General features: G+C 45.7%; 2 protein-coding genes across 2 annotated transcripts in view; both read right to left on the reverse strand.

The window, feature by feature from the left end:
• The window catches only part of lrpprc (leucine-rich pentatricopeptide repeat containing), a 59,520-nt gene extending 45,308 nt beyond the window's left edge, over positions 1–14,212 (reverse strand). Inside the window, exons 1-14 of the mRNA XM_078288867.1 lie at positions 14,008–14,212; positions 12,867–13,069; positions 12,309–12,431; positions 11,753–11,874; positions 11,321–11,379; positions 10,683–10,769; positions 10,433–10,559; positions 9,744–9,888; positions 8,903–9,060; positions 8,003–8,108; positions 7,223–7,330; positions 1,462–1,580; positions 1,217–1,307; positions 1–62 (exon numbers count right to left, since the gene is read on the reverse strand). The exon at positions 1–62 is cut by the window's left edge and continues 8 nt beyond it. Coding sequence (XP_078144993.1) covers positions 1–62; positions 1,217–1,307; positions 1,462–1,580; positions 7,223–7,330; positions 8,003–8,108; positions 8,903–9,060; positions 9,744–9,888; positions 10,433–10,559; positions 10,683–10,769; positions 11,321–11,379; positions 11,753–11,874; positions 12,309–12,431; positions 12,867–13,069; positions 14,008–14,186 — 1,689 coding nt within the window. The 5' untranslated portion in view covers positions 14,187–14,212. The remainder of the gene's footprint in view (positions 63–1,216; positions 1,308–1,461; positions 1,581–7,222; positions 7,331–8,002; positions 8,109–8,902; positions 9,061–9,743; positions 9,889–10,432; positions 10,560–10,682; positions 10,770–11,320; positions 11,380–11,752; positions 11,875–12,308; positions 12,432–12,866; positions 13,070–14,007) is intronic.
• A 470-nt stretch (positions 14,213–14,682) lies between these two features.
• On the reverse strand, positions 14,683–16,954 carry znhit2 (zinc finger, HIT-type containing 2). Its single transcript, XM_071905084.2, has 2 exons — positions 16,891–16,954; positions 14,683–16,656 (listed from the first exon to the last, which is right to left on the reverse strand). Exon 2 carries the CDS (start codon positions 16,572–16,574, stop codon positions 14,742–14,744), a length of 1,833 nt encoding a protein of 610 aa, XP_071761185.2. The 5' UTR covers positions 16,575–16,656; positions 16,891–16,954; the 3' UTR covers positions 14,683–14,741.
• Between the last annotated feature and the right edge of the window lie 1,355 nt (positions 16,955–18,309).

An 18,309-nucleotide genomic window follows, 5' to 3' on the forward strand; every position in this document is an offset into this window, starting at 1 on the left:
GCCCAGGATGAGGCTGCCACGGAAAACACTGAGGTCCAACGGGGGGAAGGAGGGATCTGACACTGGAAAACAGAGGAGAGAGACAAGGAAAGTGATGAGACGGAGAGAGAGAGAGAAGAGAGACAAAAGACAAAAAGTGTGACACACTCCATTCGCTATCTTTAGTCCTTAAAAGACCTGCCTTGATGTGGATCCTCATGCTTATTTTGAGGCTGGTCTATGGCCAATTCATTTAACATGTAAGTTGATGTATGCTCTTTTTCAGTGAGTTACACATTTGTAACTGGGAGCGACCCAGTATAAAGTCAGTCTTCAACTGCTGTCTACTGAGTAGCTGCACTGGAGCAACTGGGGGGTACAATGCCTTGCTCAAGAGCACCTCAACAGTAGTTTTTGAGGGAGAGGATGGAGTGTCTCAATCACTTGCCCCATCCCGACTTTCCCAGCCAGGATTCAAACCAGCAACCCCCGGTAACAAGCCTGTTTCTCTAGACAGTAGGTCAAAAGAGAAAGAAAAGAAAATACCTGCACACTGGAATGATGTTTATTAGTAGCAATGTTTCAACCTCTGTCATCGGGCATACAGCTTCCAGTGTGCGGGCATTTTCTTTCTCTTTCTGCGATTCATGGTGTACAACCTGCCACTTGAGCAACTTTTTTTTTTTCAATGTGGATGGATGTGAGCTGTGTTCAGGGCTATATTTCATACAGACAGTAAATGCATGAAATGTTGCAAAAACACTGCAGGATTCCTACATGTGAGGGTCAATGGGGACACTGTCAAATGCATAAAGAGGAAAACGGAGCAATGTGTATGAAAACATGTGATGGAGGGAGTTAAAGAGGAGGGCATACGGTCGACACTAAAACGAGATGAAAGAGAGAAAAAGAGAAAGAGTCATCCATTATTTAACAGCCTGCTCCATCCCGTCCCTCTGCCAGTTCAGGCGCCTCTCTCCCTCGCTCTTTACATATTCACACAGGCTAATCTCTTAAAAGGCCTGATGAGCGCAGAGGAGTGAGTGGGCAAGTGTGTGTGTGTGTGTGTGTGTGTGTTTTGACGCTGAGCCAATTAGCCCGCAGGCGAAACAGCGGCCAGATTCTGATGATGATGACGGGCACTCTCAAGATGCGCTGGAGCTTCTTCAGAATGTGTGTGTGCTTGTGCTTGTGTGTGTGTGTGTGTGTGTGTGTGTGTGTGTGTGTGTGTGCTTACACATGGTGTAGAGTTCGGCCAGACTGCTAACAGCAACTGCGCGAACCTCTGAAGACATGAAGCCCTCCGACTCCAGAGAGAAGCCTGCATCCTGAACACAAACAAACACCTTCATGTTAAATGATATAGTCCGCAGATACTCTTTCTTTCTTGCAGGCAGTCTCTCGAGCACAAAAGACACTCCTGTATGCACATCGGCCACACACACACAAACACACACACACACACTCTGAAACGTGTGTTACCTGGAGGGCCTGGCGTGCCGCGTCAATGTTGGGGAAGACAGGGAGGATGTAGTTGGAGAAAGTGTCTACATCAGGGGACACGCCCAGCTCCTGCATGCCCTTAACCACCTCCAGCACACCTAAAACAAACACACACACACACACACACACACACACACACACATAAATTATTACATATAATTTGTGTGGTCATGAGAATACAAGTTTGACAGCTTTGTGTTTGTTAGGCAACAGTTGACTCTTCATGTAGAACAATTTTCATGACACTGGGATCAACAGAAAAAAAAAAAAAAAAAAAAAAAAACTTGAATACATGAGTATGAGAAAGTTCTCTTTTCTGTGCATTTCTTGATCCCGAAAGTCCCGAAAACAACAGCATGGGCAAAGCTTGCTTCCTTTTTCGTTTTGGTGCTTTAATTCAAGGGAGTAAATGGCCGAAGTAAACCTGCACACGAACGGCAGTGATTACACTTTCACAAGCACACACTTTCCCACACTCACTCTCACATACAAGCCGGGAGCTGTGCAGGCGCTGTTTAAATATGGGTCCAAGAAATGAGCTGGCGCATACTTTCTCTCACCCCTCGAGTTAGATCGCCAGGCATACACACACACACACACACTTCATCAACAAAATGCTAATGGAGGCTCCCCACTCCTACCTCTGGACTGCTGGATACATGTACATACACACGCACTCGGCCTGAAGTGGACTCTTGCCCCATCACCCTGCTCTCCAGCAGAGCCCTGAGGTCCCGCCCCAGGGAAAGAGGCCAAAACAGCCACATGCATATGGAACAGCCACTCACACACTCTCAATATGCCCGGGAGTGTCTGTGTGTGTGTCTCTGTGTGTGTGTGTATATGGAGGAGGCACTCCAGCACTTTGCATATGCCTGGGAGCTTGCCCACAAAAGACACAGGCCTAAATGAGCGTGTGCGCATGTATGGGTGCATGCGTCCATGTGTGTTCATTCTTAGTTTCTGTCGCTATGCAGTATGATGACGGAAATATCAATGCATCCATATGCTATATATGACCATATACAGCGTACCAATACACCTTGTTCCCATGCGGACTTCAGCAAACTATCCGTAAGTGCTTCCTAGGGTTGACACACCTAAGGATGGTGTGTGTGTGTTGTTTACTCTCCACTCAGATTCTGAAACACACACATACAGCTCTGTATTTCCGCGTCCTCTTGGGATGTGTGTGTTCACCTGGCAATCTCTCTCTTTAGCTGAATAAAAGATGAGGCCGGGGCTTTTATACGCCATTAAAACCTGCGGCTGGGGCTGCATTACCCCAGGTAGAGCTACCTGAACCACTCCATCCATCCATCTAGCCGTCCCCCCCATCCATATCACTCATTCATTCACCCCTCTCACTATCCATCTTCCCTGCTTTCAAGAAAAAGTAAACAGGCGATCTTCCTCTTTCTTCTCAATGGAGGATCCCTCCGTCCTTCTGTCCACCCGTCCATTCTTCCCCCTCTCATCTCTTTCATCCAGCCTTGTTTTTTATGAAAGAAGAGAGGGAGCACCTGCTTTCCTCCTGAATAATCCATAATCCATTTCGCGGTGAGCCAGACGGATAGAAAACAAGTGAATGGAGAGGCGGAGGTATAAATGTATACGTGGGCCCTTCTCTCTCTCTCTCTCTCTCTCTCTCTCTCCGGCTTTCCGGCTTCCACACGTGAGCTTTCTCAATCATCAGCACTTTTTAGTTGTCCAACAAGCACGCACGTGTGTGTGTGTGTGTGTTTGCAAGTAAATCCTGTGTCCAAGAGCTTTTAAAGCATCCCGGTTCATTCGATGACGACTAAGTGAAGGTATGTGACACCGACATCCATTTTGCATATAGTCTCCGTATCCGAGCCGTATCAACTCGCTGGACGCAACTCAAACTAAGGCGCTCTGACACTCAGCTCAACAGCAAAGCCCAACTAGACGAGTACTACAAAACTACAAAAAGGGCTGAGTAGGAATGAAGACAACAGTGTAGAATATAATAGGAATAAGTGATATTGTGTGGTGTAATTTGCGCTGCGGTCCCTCTAGGTCTCTAATATTCTCTACTTTCCATTCCATACTCCTTTCAGGAGTATGGAATTTAATTTCAGTAGCCCTCTCTGCTTTCCCCCTGTCTAAACAACTCAAGTAAAGCTTTGGCGCAGAGGAGAAGTGTAGAGGCCTATCCGAGTTGGTCAGCATAAAGCGTGACACACCATCCAGGCAAGAAGTATCTGAGAAGTGAGTTAAGCGCAGCAGTGGTCACAAGATATCACCATCAGATTCATGTCTCCAGGTTAACTGTCACAGAAGAGAAGTGAGGGAGGAGAGAGGAGAGGAGAAGAGGAGCGGAGTGAACCGGTCCCTGTCATCGCCTCCCGTCCTTGGACATGAGTACCTGTCACTTCTCCTCTTCTTTCTCCCCTCAACGCCATCTGTCTCTCCATCTCTCCATGTCTCCGTCTCTCTAAAGGTAGACTTTTCTTCCTGCGAAGCAACGGGGGGATTTTGGATGTTTGGAAACATACGGGCGGACAAGGCGGCTCTCCGTTTCTCCGAGGAAGAGCTGTATTTTACAGAAGTGCTCCCTCTCTCTCTCCGCCGTTCCCTTTCTTTCTCACTCGCTCTTGACTTTCACTCCACTATTCCTCTTTAATCAAGGTGATGGCCTGGCCCTCGGCCCACCAATTAACTCAACCAAGGCTAGTATACACTTAATGGAAGCCTGCATTACTGATTGTTGTGGTGGCTCTTTAATGCAGCGCACTCTATTAGACAGGGGGAGCTGCATTAAAGAAAAAGTGGAAGGGTTGAAGAAGAGGTCACAACAAAGAGTTGGGGTGGGTGGGTGGGGGGGGGTGGGGGGGGGGGGGTGCAGGAAGGGAAGCAGACCAGACAAGGGGGCCTTTTACATCTCTCATCACCCAAAACACACAAGACCTGAAACGCTCCCTTCCCCTGCAATTTCCCCTCGCACCCTCCCTTCCCTTCCCTTCCCTCGCTCCCTCTCTTTCTCTCGCTCGGCCGTGTCAGAAGTGATAAAAGTGCACTGCGTCGCGCGGACTGACAAGCGGTGACTAGCTGGCGGCAGGTGGAAGCATGGCCCAGCATATGCTTCCGCTAAACCCGCCAAATCCACACCTCATCAAAATGCAAAGCGATTTTTTTTTCCTCTCCTTCCCCCTCCCCCTCTTTCCCCCCCCCCTACTCCCATTCCGCGGCTCCGGCTTCTGCCCGCTAGTGACACCTGTGGACAAAAAGTGACACGGCGCTTAATATTTCATGGGCCGTGCACAGTGGGGCGCGTAATCCAAAGTGAATTCCCTCAGAGCGCTCGCATTTACATGAAATCAAGTCACTCCGCATCAGTCACATCACCTGCACTGCCCCCCGAAAGGCCCCCCCGCGCAAATGCAGACACACACACACACACACACACCTCCTGCAGCCAATGAGTGAGTAAGAGAGAGAAAGAGAGCAGGAGGGAGAGGGAAAAAAAAAATAAAAAAAATAAAAAAAAGAGAGGCTGCATCATTCATGAGGGTTAAGGCTAACATCAACGGAAGCGAGTGAGTGTGTGAGCGAAAGAGAAGTTTCTCCACTTCCTTCCTTTCTTCCGGCCTTCCTTCCTTCCTTCCGCTAGGCACTGTGACAACTAAATGGACGCCCGTCTGATGCGTTCCTGTGGGTTCGCAAATGTGCGGCCGGTGAATTTAAGCGGAGTGTATGTGTCTTATGTGTGTGTGGTTGTGGTTGTGCATGTTTAAACTCATGTCTAGTCCTCTTCTTCGCGCTGCCGAGCCGGGAGCCGAGACATCTCACCGTTCAAACTGAGAATCTGTCTCGACCGCACGGAGAAGTCAATCTGCACCGTCGCCACAGCGGCCGGCCCAGCTTCTGCTCCCTGCCAGCTCAAATGCCGTCAATTAGGTGACAGGGGAAAAATACATCATTTATTAATCGCTCTCAAAAACCCCAAAGAGAGAGCGAGAGCTCAGCATAAATAAAGCACTTAAAAGCCAGGCCGTCGCTGAATGCGTTTGACAGGGTACATTCAGTAATAAGTTGTGAATTCTGACAGGTCGCCGAATGCCGGTTATCTGTCACTGAGACGATTTTCTCCCAGAGCTCATCCCTGATAAACACGAGGGCAGGAAACTAACTTTTTTCCTCCACGAGCAACAGTGGTTGGGGGACAGAAAAATTCAACCTCTCAACAATACCTGATGATACTAAACCGTCTAAGTGGCTGGTAGAGAAGAAAAACTTCAAGATGTCAAGAGAGGGGAGGAGAGGAAAAGTGAGGATATATAAAGGAGAGAGAAAAGGATGCAGGAAGAGGACTTCAGCTGAGAAACAAGGGAGATCTGATCCGGACTTGAGGACAGCCACTGGAGCAAAATGACCTTTGATCCTTCTGCCTCGGGCCTGTACATGCGTCCGCGTCCATGTCCGTGTGTGTGTGTGTGTGTGTGTGACATGCCTCAGGCTACTGAGCCCCCCGGTGTCCCTAACACAGACACCCAGGTGCCCCTGCCGCAGGGCAAAGGTCACCAGATCAATCCACCCACACACACAAAATGTGCACCACTTTTTTTTCCCCAGGCGCTGCAGCACAGTTGATACAGCATCTGCTGTTAGACGAATGGCATCCGTTGTGCAGGAATAATTTTCACCTTTTGAAGTTTGCAAGATGGCAGAGACATTATGGTCAATCATTTTAAAACACAAGTATCTCAGTAAATAATGCCTGCATCAACATCCTTAATCCTCTATTGCCAACTACTATAAACTTTTAAAGACCCAACCATGTGACCTAGACCCTTTTTTAGCCTGAGGCCTACACTCACAAAAAAAGAAAAGAATCAAAATCGATTACTGAGAAAATGTCCTGAAGACACGCACCCACGGGGGCTAAAAGTAGCCAGGATTTGGAGATCAAGAAGAGGAATAAAAAAATATGACATTCAAGTCTGAGCGCACTTTCTGAAAGTCAAAGTGTCTTTTTGGTCCAGAGCTCATCTGTCGAGAGAGTGGCTGACATGGGAAGTTGGGACCTCTTCTAAACTTTACGATCTATTCCTAGAGCTCTCCAGAGAGACGTGTGTGTGTGAGCGCGCGAGTGTGAATGTACACACGTATGTGTGTTTGTTTCATCTCTTCTCGCTCTAACTCTCTCACGCAGGGATCAGGCCTCTTTGCCCTTGACTGCCCCAACCGAGTGAAATCTGTCCCAGTTGGACCACTCTGTGGGGCATTAATATTTGAGGGAAACACTCCTTTAAAAGCTCTTTCTGGAGCAGAGGGCTGAGGAAGTTGTAACCCCCCCCCCCCACACACACACACACACACACACACACACACACCACACAAATAAGACACACACACACATAAACCGCTAATATGATGCCCACCAAAAAAATCCTCTCCATTTCAGATTGGATGCACAAACAGATGGTAGGCAAGGTTTTGCCCCCTTGGGGCATCATAGCACCCATTAGGTTCTCACATACACATAACAATTTCAGGCCAGAGTGGCTTTAGGCCCAAACCAGAACCTTCTCACAGCAACCTAATAATAAGACTATTTCAAGATCTGCTGGTCTCTCAAGCCACTGGCAAAACACTGACAACTTGTAAAAAAGACAATTCCACCAGCCTATAGTAAGTGCAGAGGAAGAGCTCCTTGGAAGAAGTTCCAAGGAGTGTGTGTGTGTGTGTGTGTGTGTGTGTGTGTGTGTGTGTATACCTGCTGTGTTGCCATCCTTCACATGCCCAGTGAGGAGGGGCCAGAAGTAGTGTGGCCTTATGGGTGAATCCTGCTCCTTCAACATCTTCATCAGCTCAAAAGATGTACCTGAAAAAAAAAATCACCAAGTTACCATCCATTTATCCCTCCATTCCATGACTGCCATATTCTCCAGATCAGCCAAGTCTACATCAGACCAGGTGCATAAAGATGATGGCCTCCAGGATTGACATCATTCTGTCTTCACAACCCACAGTGCATTGCAAAGTCACCATTCCAGTGGTTTATGAATTGACAAAAATGGGTGTTGGGGACACTGTGCGTTGTGGAATGGGTAATGAGGCGAATGCATCTGAATTTTAGGCATCTGGTCCACTGTCCTCATCCTTCTCCATGATTCAAAGTACAATTTCAAGGACCAATATTTGCCAATGTCTATGACAAAATATTCTAATCTTTTTTTGAATAGCCACAACTCTTGCTTTGGCCATCTACAACTGTCACTCTGGACTTACATGAGCAGTAAAATTATTATTTGGATAATTATTCTTTCAAAAGGTAACTAGATCTTCAGCTACAGCCAAGAATAGACGCTTACAAAGCTTTAAAAATGTACTCACAAAGAAGGTTTCAAGACATTTCCAAACCGACATGTATCAGTATTTGATTCCAGGGCTGGAAATCAGTTGTAAAGTTCAATGACTTTTCTAAATGAGTGAGACCCTGAATGAATGTATGCGTGCACATGTGTGTATGTGAATGAAAGCGTGTGTGTTGTACCATTCTTCTTGGCCTCCAGGGCGCAGGACAGAGTGAAGTGGAGTGGTGCAGCGTGCAGGTTGGAGTCCTGGAGTTCTTTGCAGTATTGGCCAATCTTCTCCACAGGCTGTGGTATGCACACAAATTAACAAAGATCAAATAAATAATACTCTTTCATACACTCTAAACAAGGCTTGAAATTAATGCTAGCCATTGGCCAATGCTGACAAATACTGACTATTCTAAAAATGATTTTGAGAGCTTAGAAATTCAATTTGACTGATGAAACTCTGAATCGATTTGACACAGTCATTCAGGAAAAAGTCTGACTGCATCTAGGGCTGCAACTAACGATTATTTTCATTGTCGATTAATCTGTCGAGTATTTTCTCGATTAATCGATTAGTTGTTTGGTCTATAAAATGTCAGAAAATGGTGAAAAATGTCGATCAGTGTTTCCCAAAGCCCAAGATGACGTCCTCAAATGTGTTGTTTTGTCCACAACCCAAAGATATTCAGTTTACTGTCATAGAGGAGTAAAGAAACCAGAAAACATTCACATTTAAGAAGCTGGAATCAGAGAATTTTGACTTATTTTTCTTAAAAAATTACTCAAACCGATTAATCGATTATCAAAATAGTTGGCGATTAATTTAATAGTTGACAACTAATCGATTAATCGATTAATCGTTGCAGCTCTAACTGCATATAATTGCTATTCTACATTAATTAATTTGGGTTTTAAGATGTTAATAAACAATGATATACGCCTAATTCATTCATCAATAAGATGAAGTTGAACATGGGATTAAGGTGAATGGAAGGGCAGAAATCTTTGTTTGAGACTGAGTAGATGTGTGTATAGAAAGTTGATTGGTCACAGGTATAAATGCGAGTCAAAGAAACGGTTTGTTCATGTACCGTGTCCATGCTGACACAGTGTCTGAGGAAGAAGTTGCCCAGGCTGGGGGTGTCGCCGTCGAGGCCATCAGCCTGCAGCGTGGGGAAAGTCCTGAGGACGTGGAAGCCCGTGTCCTCCTGGCCGTGGGTGATGAGGCTCAGACACAGGTTCATAGCATCTGCAAGAAGAACAACAAGTATAGACTCTGTACAGTCCCATGATGATTGCATATAGACCTGAATAATTAGCAGTTTAATTTCAATGTGATCTCAGCTTTCACGCTCCCCAACTGATCAGCTGCATTCATCTCTTCTATGGAGAATACGGTAACATTAGTTTATGTGGCTTGACCGTTAACAAACATAGCTTAAAACATATTACATAAATGCACAAACGCACTGCTTATACAATGTGCTTTATTATAAAATGCCTGATTATGCATGTGTTGTGTTACGATCATAAAAAGACAAAGTATGGCAGCACTAATAGATGAAGAAGAGTAGTGGGTTCTCCCCTTGTGTTACGTCTTTGAAAGAAGATCATGGGAGTGGCGTGAAAACTGTAGCCAAGATGTGAAGATGTATAGTTTAAGTTGAATTTTTTACAATATATAACTTCTACTTCCTTTTACTTTTTCTGGTCAATAAAGAACAGATTTGATTTGCAGAAAATATTTTTTTTGCCACACCATGAAAAGGTCTGATATCGCCCAGGTAGTGTCTTTTGTGAAGTGAAGTGTCTTTTGTGTGTGTTTGTTTGTGTGTCTTTACTTTTCTGACTGGCCTGACTTTGCCTCTGAAGACCACAACGTCTGTGTGTGTGTGTGTGTCTGTGTGTGTGTGTGTGTGTGTGTGTGTGTACCTGGCACGTAGCCCCTCTCGTGCCTCATGCGCTCCGCCATCTCGGGGACGTGCTGCTGGTGTCCGGCCTTGGCCAGGGAGAAGATGACCTGCATGATGTCCCGATCCATCAGACTGCAGTCTGCACTCTCCACCGCCTCCAGAGTCTGACAGAGAGAGAGAGAGGAGGGAGAGAGAGAAGAGGGAGAGAAGCAGAGGGGGGACAGAGATGGAGAGAGAGGAAGGGGGGGGGGGGGGTGGAAGGGGAGAAAAGGAGGGAGGAGGAGAGATGGAGAAAGGAAAGGGGGAATGAAGGTTAGGGAGGGAAGGGGAGAGAGAAGTAGGGAGAGAGAAAGAGAGGGATGAGGGAGAGAAAAGGGACATAGAGAGGAGAAAGGGGGAAGGAGAGGGAGTGAGGAGCAAGGAAAGGACAATTAAGTTAGGGAGTAAGGGAAAAAGAAGAGGGAGGAAGAGAGACGAGAGGGAGAGGAGAAAGAGGCAGAGGGAAGAGGGGGAAACAGAGGAAGGATAGGGAGGAAGAGAGGAGTGGAGGGAGGAGAGGAAAAAAAGGGAAAAGGGGGAGGAGGGAGAGAAGAGGGAGGAAGGCAAGAGTAATAATAAAGGCAAACATTCATTAGATACAGACATACTCATACACAAGTGCATCATTATCATTCATCCATCGACAGCCAACTGAATAAACACACACACCTTCTTAATATTGTCCAGGTCTCCCTTCTCAGCATAGGCGCTGAGCAGCGATACGTAAGTGTCGGGCCCCGGTTCAATTCCTGCCCCCTGCATCACGGTCAGGATGTTCTTAGCGCTCTCGATGTCACTGCAGGAGAACACGGACGGTCACCATGTTTAAAGTCAAACTACTGCAACGTATACAAACGTGCATGTGGCATCTGTGCCGTAAACAACATCACATATGTCGAGCAAAAGCGGTGCGGCTCACCCTGCGCGGGCGTGGCCTGTGACCAGGGAGTTGAACACGGCTTCGGTGATGGGTAGGTCTTTGCTCTTCATGAAACCCAAGATGGTGCTAAGTAAGAAGAAAAGAGAGTTAAAGAGGGAAAAACAGGAAAACGCACAGGCGAAAGATTTTTGTCTGTTGAAACGCTGCTCTATTAATGTATTCGAGCTGCAACAGTGCACTGAGACAACTAACACAACATCACTTAATAAGTCCCCCACAGACAGTATGATTTTAATCATCTTTCACATTTATTGCATGTCAGATTAGGAGATAGGACCAAATTACAAATCTTGATATCAGGTTAGACTGTGCGAGACAGGCTGCGTCTTACATTCACTGACGGCCTACTCTTGGAGTTCAGCATGTTTGTTGTTTACATCTGTACCGGTGTGCAACTGTGTCATCATTGCCTGCTTTGTTCTTATTGGTCAATCAGCGGAATAGAATCATAACCACATCCTGTATACTTCTATGTGTCGCATAGATATATACTATACTTCTGTGTGTCACTTGTCATTCTTTCCAGAGAGATGGAAAAAACTGTGCACTCTGCCCATGGAAAATACTGTTTCTTGGCTCTGGTGGGGTGATATCAGTCAGTCAGACAGCTTGCTCACCTGGCTCCCTCGATGTCTCCATTTTGGCAGTAGGCTGCTATGAGTCTCTGGTAGGTTACCTGGGGACAAACAAAAAACAGAAGACAAAAACATTTTCAAACAGAACTTGAAATCAGCAAATTTGAATTCTTTGTTCTTTGTTAAATGATTTGTCCGATTCCTTCTTTCTATAAATTCTGAGCTTTGTAAGACCAAAAAACACTACAAACTTTCTTGCCGACTTCTTGAACTCATTAAGCACAAAAGTTGCCATTCCACCTACTATTGAAGAAATGTGTACTCTGAAGGATGGGAGAAAGACTCAAATTTTTTCACTGCACAATTACCTTGAATAGGTACAATGTTACAATGGCATCATTGTGCTTAATGAGTTCAAGCAAACAGAAATGTTGCCATGTTTTTTCCACGATCATTAAACCCTGCAGTACATACTCTGTTGGGCGGGACGTTAGCTGCTTCCATCTTGGCCAGGAACTCAGTGGGGGAGAACTTGAACTCATTTTGCAGGTAAACCTTCAGCAAGGCGTTGTAGTGGCTGACATCATACGATGCACCTGAGGAAGGCAATGTGCAAATACTTAGTCCCCATAGTGACTGCTCTCTGACCATGTTCTGATTAAAACACAGTACAAAGCCTGCTGGAAATCTTCATGAACCCGATTCATGCAACAGAAGAACAAATGTCTGAAATGTCAAATTTCCATATAGTCACTTCAATAATATTTACTCTAGCTTGTCCCCATTCTGTACAGTACGATTCATTTTGAATTCTTGGGGAAAAAAAGATGAGGAGTGTTTGATTACTCTTATATTTTGAGTGATACGTCCACCTTTGAGGCTGCTTAAGTGTCTAATAAGATAAATCAAGCACCCCTCGAATGGTTTGAATATTTGGAACCATACTCAAATATGAATTTTTCCAGATCAGTTCAGTACCAGCGCACAGTAATCTAGATAATATGATGGTTAGGTTGACGCGGCCTCCTACCCAGCTCCTGCAGCTTCTCCCAGATGCGGTGTGCCAGCTCAGAGCGCTCTTCCAGAGGCATCTCTGGCAGCAGGGAGCCACAGCTACGCAGCAGCAGCAAGGCCTGGTTACCGCTGGGATAGCCTGCAACAGACAGGAAGGGAGTGGTGGATGAGACAGAAAGAAAGACAGAAGCAAACAGCCAATCAGTCAGGGTCTGAATTAATGAACAAATGACTGAGAGGAAACAAAGAGCAAGCTCAGTTCAGTCTATAGTTCCATGTTGCACCTGGTCAAGACATGAGTTGACGGTCTGCCTGCTGTAACTCTAGACTGAAGACTGGATGATTTTATCAGGGATCACAATGCAATAGGTACCTGAGTATTAAGTTGCGGCCAACTTTTCCTCACCAATAAACCTGAGACCAATGTCAACTTTGCCTGACTTATCTCAGGTGTTGGCTGAGGTACTAGCAGTCTGACACATGGTTGGTAGCAATGGACTTACTGTCTATCTTCTTCTCCATCTGCCCTCCAGCTTTTGTTTCTACCTCCATGATCCCTGTTCTGTCTGCCTACCTGTCCTGCAGATATCATGGAAGATGCGGAGCAGCAGGGTCTTGGTGATGCGACCGGTCCTCCTCACAGAGCTGTCCAGCTTGGCCAGGGCCCAGTCAAACTGCTGCGCCTGCTTGGAGCGCACCCCGAGGCTCGCCTCGTCCCGCAGCTCCGTGGCCACCGCGAAGCCACGCATGCCTCCCGCTGCGTACGGCCACACATGTCTGTGTAGGAGGGGGCGTGGACAAGAGGGGAGAGGGAGACAGAGATGGGCCAAGGGGGAAATGGGAAGGAATGGAGTAATAGAGAGGGGAGGGAAGAATGTAAGAGCATGGGAGAGGGTATGACAAGGAAGAAAGGGAGAGAAGAGGGAGACAGCAAGGGCAATGAGAGGAGCAGGAGATGGGACAGATAGAATGAAAGGAAACGCTCAGTTCACTGTATTTTACAGCAAGTTTCTTATTAAGTTCACTGCCTGAACAGTACAGAATGAGTTGAGTGCACAAGGCCACATTAGTCAAAACACCACAAACATGGCTGACAGTATCCCTGCTCCTAATCGCTCAATGGGTGTTTGCATTTTTGGCATGAGCCATGACCTTGACCTCTAAAGCCACTATATATCAAGGCATCAACGTGAATCAACATGAATTGTGGCCAGTGCCCCTGTAATACGACCGGTAACAAAATACTGAGCATCCAGGTTGATATCAAAACCTGCGTCATGGAATTAGCTAGCTGACTAGCTAATCTCAGATGATGGGCCTTTTGCTAAGAGCTAGCAAGTACTTAGGCTGGTACACACACAGAAGGGACATGAGTGGAACAACTGTAAGACGTTATTTTAGGAGAATGTACTCCCATTATGAGTTTAATTATGGGACGTGAAATTAATGAACTGTAAGCATGAGTTACACAAGCCCTGATCATCACCTTATGTCAAATGGGAGGCCATGTTTGTTGCATTTACACTGTTCGCAGCTATGTATCTTGTCTTTAATCTAACATTACGGAGCATACATCTCAACACATAGCATTTGATAGTCCTGTCACAGTCCTATATGTGTGTGCGTGGTTGTGGCTGTCATTGAGCCTCAATGACATCCCTGGTTCAAGCTCACGCGTGGATCACAGCTACACGGGCTAACAGGCTGCTTGATACCTGGACGCATTTTCCAAGCCAGTGGAGATCTGTCTGGAAGAAACTCCTGCTCTTCTGCCGCCGATAGCTCCGCTGTACAGCCGGCTGAGCGGCGGTCCATTTCTTTTGGTCCCTGTGATCTGAAGCAAGCCCGAAGGCGAAAACTTGAGCAACCGGGCTGATCTCAAGAGCGCAGCCATGTTTTCGTCGCAGCGTGGAAGGGCATCCGTAGCACGTGACCGGTCAAAGCACACGGGACGAGACCACTGCGAGCGGAGGGGTGTCCGGTGAGTTTACATGTCAGATTTTTACCGATATTTAAATATTTTGCTTAAAATACTGTCGATGCTGTGACTGTTACACTTTAAAATAGTTTCTTATTTAATTTCTGGCCTGTTTTGCATAACCTTAGTGTGTATGTTTAGCATTTATGCTATAACAATATCCCCACCAATTGTACATACAGCAATCCTTTCCACTGTCTCGCTCAAGGAGAAGATGCAAGGAGAATGTGTATATCACGTGGTAGCAAGTATCCTTAGACAAAACTCACTGTAAACACACTGTATTCAACAAGTCTGACAATAAAGTTCAATCGTATTGTATCACATTGTATCGTATATCCAGTGGACTCCAGTAAAGACCTTTTGGTGTTTTTATTTCACAGTGAGAGAAGAGAATTTTTTGTTTTCATAATATTTTATTACATTATTAACTGTTAAAAACAAACATCAGCATGTTCAAGACAAACTCCACTAGCTCAATTCTTCAATCAACGCACTATTCCCTTTCCTCTTTCCTTTCTTCCATCCCTCCTCAACCACTGTCTTTGCTCTCTCCATGGTATTACTGTCACTCTCCCTTTTACTGTGTTCACTCCACAGTTCGATGGCCAGCCTACGAATCTCATGGGCGTTGTCTGACACCCAGGCCTGGAAGAATTCACACTTCTTCCCTGCCAGGAAGAACTTCTGCCTCTTCCCCGCGTCCTCTCCTCCTTTGGGCAGGGCTGCTCTGGCCTGGGAAAGCGCGGAGCGGAGTTGACTCAAGGCCGCCAGGCAGTATCCTGTCGCATCCTTCCTGCTCCTCCCAGTCATGATGTGAGCCGCGGCCTCCACCGCCCGAGCTGCAGCATAGGGATCTTCCCTGTCAAAGTAACCCCCGGCCAAAATGGCAGCCTCTCCACACTCTACAGCCTCTTGAACGGAGTTGAACACCCTGTTTGAGTTCAGTGCCTCAGACACAGCTAAGGTCATATCACAGAACTCAAGCATCAGTGAATCAGTATCGCCATTGAACAGGCGTATGGTGAAGGTGTAGCCAAAAAGTGCATTGACCAAGCCATAGCTTACAAGAGGAGATGGATTGGCAGACAAGGAACTCAACTTTGGAATTTTTACAGAAATTGGAGGAACATTGGCGACTGTTGAACTTCCCTTGCTTATTTCTTTTCCATTTTTCCCTTTAATCCTCCGCGCCTTTGTGGCAGATTTACCCAGATTCTGAACCATTTCTGGTGATTTCTTGACTTTATTATCAATGTCCTGTTCATCAGTAGGAGTTTTAACACAGCTAGACGCTATAGGGTCATGTCCTCCTCCTGCCACTGACTTGCCTCCCTCCAGTTTGCTCACCTCTTCCTCCAGCACCTCCACCAGTGCCTTCCCTCCCTCCTCATGCTCCTCCCACCATGGTCTCCACAGGGGAACCAGCCCACCCACTGCCCCACCCTTGATCAAACCCATAAACTTCTCTTTCTCCTGGTTGTTCAGGAGTTCCCAGATCGCCTCCTCCGAAAGCTCATCAATATCCAGTCCTGAGAGTCTATCAGCCAAGTCCAGCTCCTCCTCTGCACCTTCAACTTCCTCATCCACGTCTCCAACGTTGGCTGCAGCCACCAGCTCCCCATCTCCATCCTGTCCTCCTCCGAACTCTTTGAGTTTTCCCAAAATAGCCTCAATCTCTGTTACACTCCCTTCCCCGGACTGTTGCAACTCCGCTAACCTGGACAGGAGCTCCAAAACCTGTGCTCTCTCCTCTGCCTCTCCCATCCCTTCCCCTTCCTCATCATCATTTGACACAATGCCCACGTCTCTTAACAAACTTTCCATCCCTCCCTCTGTCCTGTCTGCCTTTTCTCTAAGTCCCAGGAGAATATCCTGCATTTTCTTTCTCCCCTCAGTCTCCGTTTGCCCCATATCCTTCAGCTCCTGTAAAACGGATTCCTTGTAAAACTCCTCGGAGCAAGCAGAGTGATCTGGGCTCCTGTAGCATGTCAAGCCACAGTAAGGCAAGTTACACCGAGGACAGGTGTAGCAGGAGGGTTTAGATTTACACAACCCGCAGACTGTGCTCCGTCTGGTGTCATTTCCATCTGTAACGTCCTCGTCTTGTGTCTTGGCTGGTGTGAGAAACTCGTCTTGTTTGGTAGCTCCTCTGGAGGGCAGAACAATCCCATCTCTGGTCACAGTGTCAGTGTCGGACTCGGAGTCGGTCCATTCGCTGCAGTGGGACTCTTGTTTTGGACCGATGTCTGTCAGAAGACTCCTGACAGATGGAGGAAGTCTCCGCCTCAGTAACGGATTCATTAGCGGTTCAAATGGCCCGAAGCACGTTGTTGTAGCAAAGTGGAGAGGGAGCTGTGCAGTGTCAAGTCCACATAAAGGTAACCTAAAACAAATTAGTACATTTCAATTATAGGTGGAACAGGTAATACGTAGCAAAAGTTAGCTGACGTTAGCTAAACCAGGATGTTACAAACACGAACAGTGTGCTATATGTACATCCGTAAACAAGCTTTACAATTACTTGTATGGTCGTTAAGAAGGCTTCGCTATCAACTTTCAATGCCGATATAACAAGCTGTCTCCAATAATAATATTTTAGCAAATGCTGTCTACTTACTTTCCAGCATATGCACCACTTGCAGCGACAGCAACGTTTCAAGTTTGTTGTCCCGCAAAGCCGGATGTCGCTATTTGATGACGTTTCGTTGTCGTAAAAAGGTATTATTTATTTATTTATCTTTATTGAAAGAAAGTAGGCTATTAACAATAACAAGGCGTACTCAGTGCACTCGGAATAGAAAAAAAAACATAAGCTGAGCATATAATTACATTTGAGCAAAAAAGTGCTTTACATTTTAAACCCAATACTCCAAGCACAATAAATAACTCAAATAGGCCTACAGAGAGAAATAACTCAGTAATAAATAAATAATGTAGGCTACTCCAACTTATTTAGGCGACATAGTTACACCATTAAACAGCCGTTCCACTTGAAAAAAGTAAAAATATATGAGAATACTCTGGTGTTATGACAGCTATATTAATATGATAAAGTATTGATTAGGCAAATGTTTAGCACTTTCTAAAGGCATGCATTTTCTTTTAAATGCTTCACATTACACACACGTCATTTGAGAAAATAGATCAATCAAACTGGAACGTTTTGTTCATTAAATTGCACTGTTTGAATGAAATATTTGGGCAAACAAAATGATTGAGTAAGCACTGGACATTTTAAAAATAAAACAGAATTTATTGATATTATGGTTTCTCCTATTTGTTTTTTTCAATAGCTGACTTTTCTATTAAACTGACTTGTCTATTTAAACTTTTGTACTTTTAAAGCAGTAAGCTGAAGAAAGACATTTAAGATGGAGGCTATTAGGCGATCTCAGCTAGATGAACAGACGGGCATTTTAAAGGACATAAGGCGGGAGAGTGCTTGTTAAACAAGGACAGTTTAATTTGCTATATTTATAAGAAGTTAAATACTGAGTCCTACAGATTGCAGCATGAGAGCATTTAGTCGGGGCGAGAGAGGAAGGGAAAGGGAGAGGTCAGGTTAAATGTCAGCAAAGTCCTGGAAATAGAACAAGGCTAGGTGAGGTGAGATAGTAAGGTCAGACATCCAGCGTCGAGCAGAAAGGAGTGAGACAAAAAAAGACTATTATCGCAGCACAAGAAAAGAAGGGCAGAGAGCGGAGGGAAGGGAGAGTTTCTATAAAAATGACATGGAAGTTCAGTGGACAAAGGCACTTTATGCAACATTTCTAGAAAGCATACTGAATGTCCAATTACCTTTAATTCTGCACAGCAGCTTATGAGACATAATTTGACTAACCTTTGTGAAAATGACAGTTTTGCAGCCAACAGCTAAATCAATTCATTGAAAAGAACACAATCTTATAAGCCCTCCATGTAGCTTTCTGTCCATCTGTACGTGCGTTGAGTTTGTCTGTCCGTTTGTGCATCTTGCTGACTGTGTTGTGTGTGTCTACATCTCCCGCGGGGCTGTTTGCTGCGAGGTGATTGTCTC

The sequence above is a fragment of the Centroberyx gerrardi genome, chromosome 15, assembly GCF_048128805.1.
Source record: "Centroberyx gerrardi isolate f3 chromosome 15, fCenGer3.hap1.cur.20231027, whole genome shotgun sequence".
Taxonomy (NCBI): Eukaryota; Metazoa; Chordata; class Actinopteri; order Beryciformes; family Berycidae; genus Centroberyx; species Centroberyx gerrardi.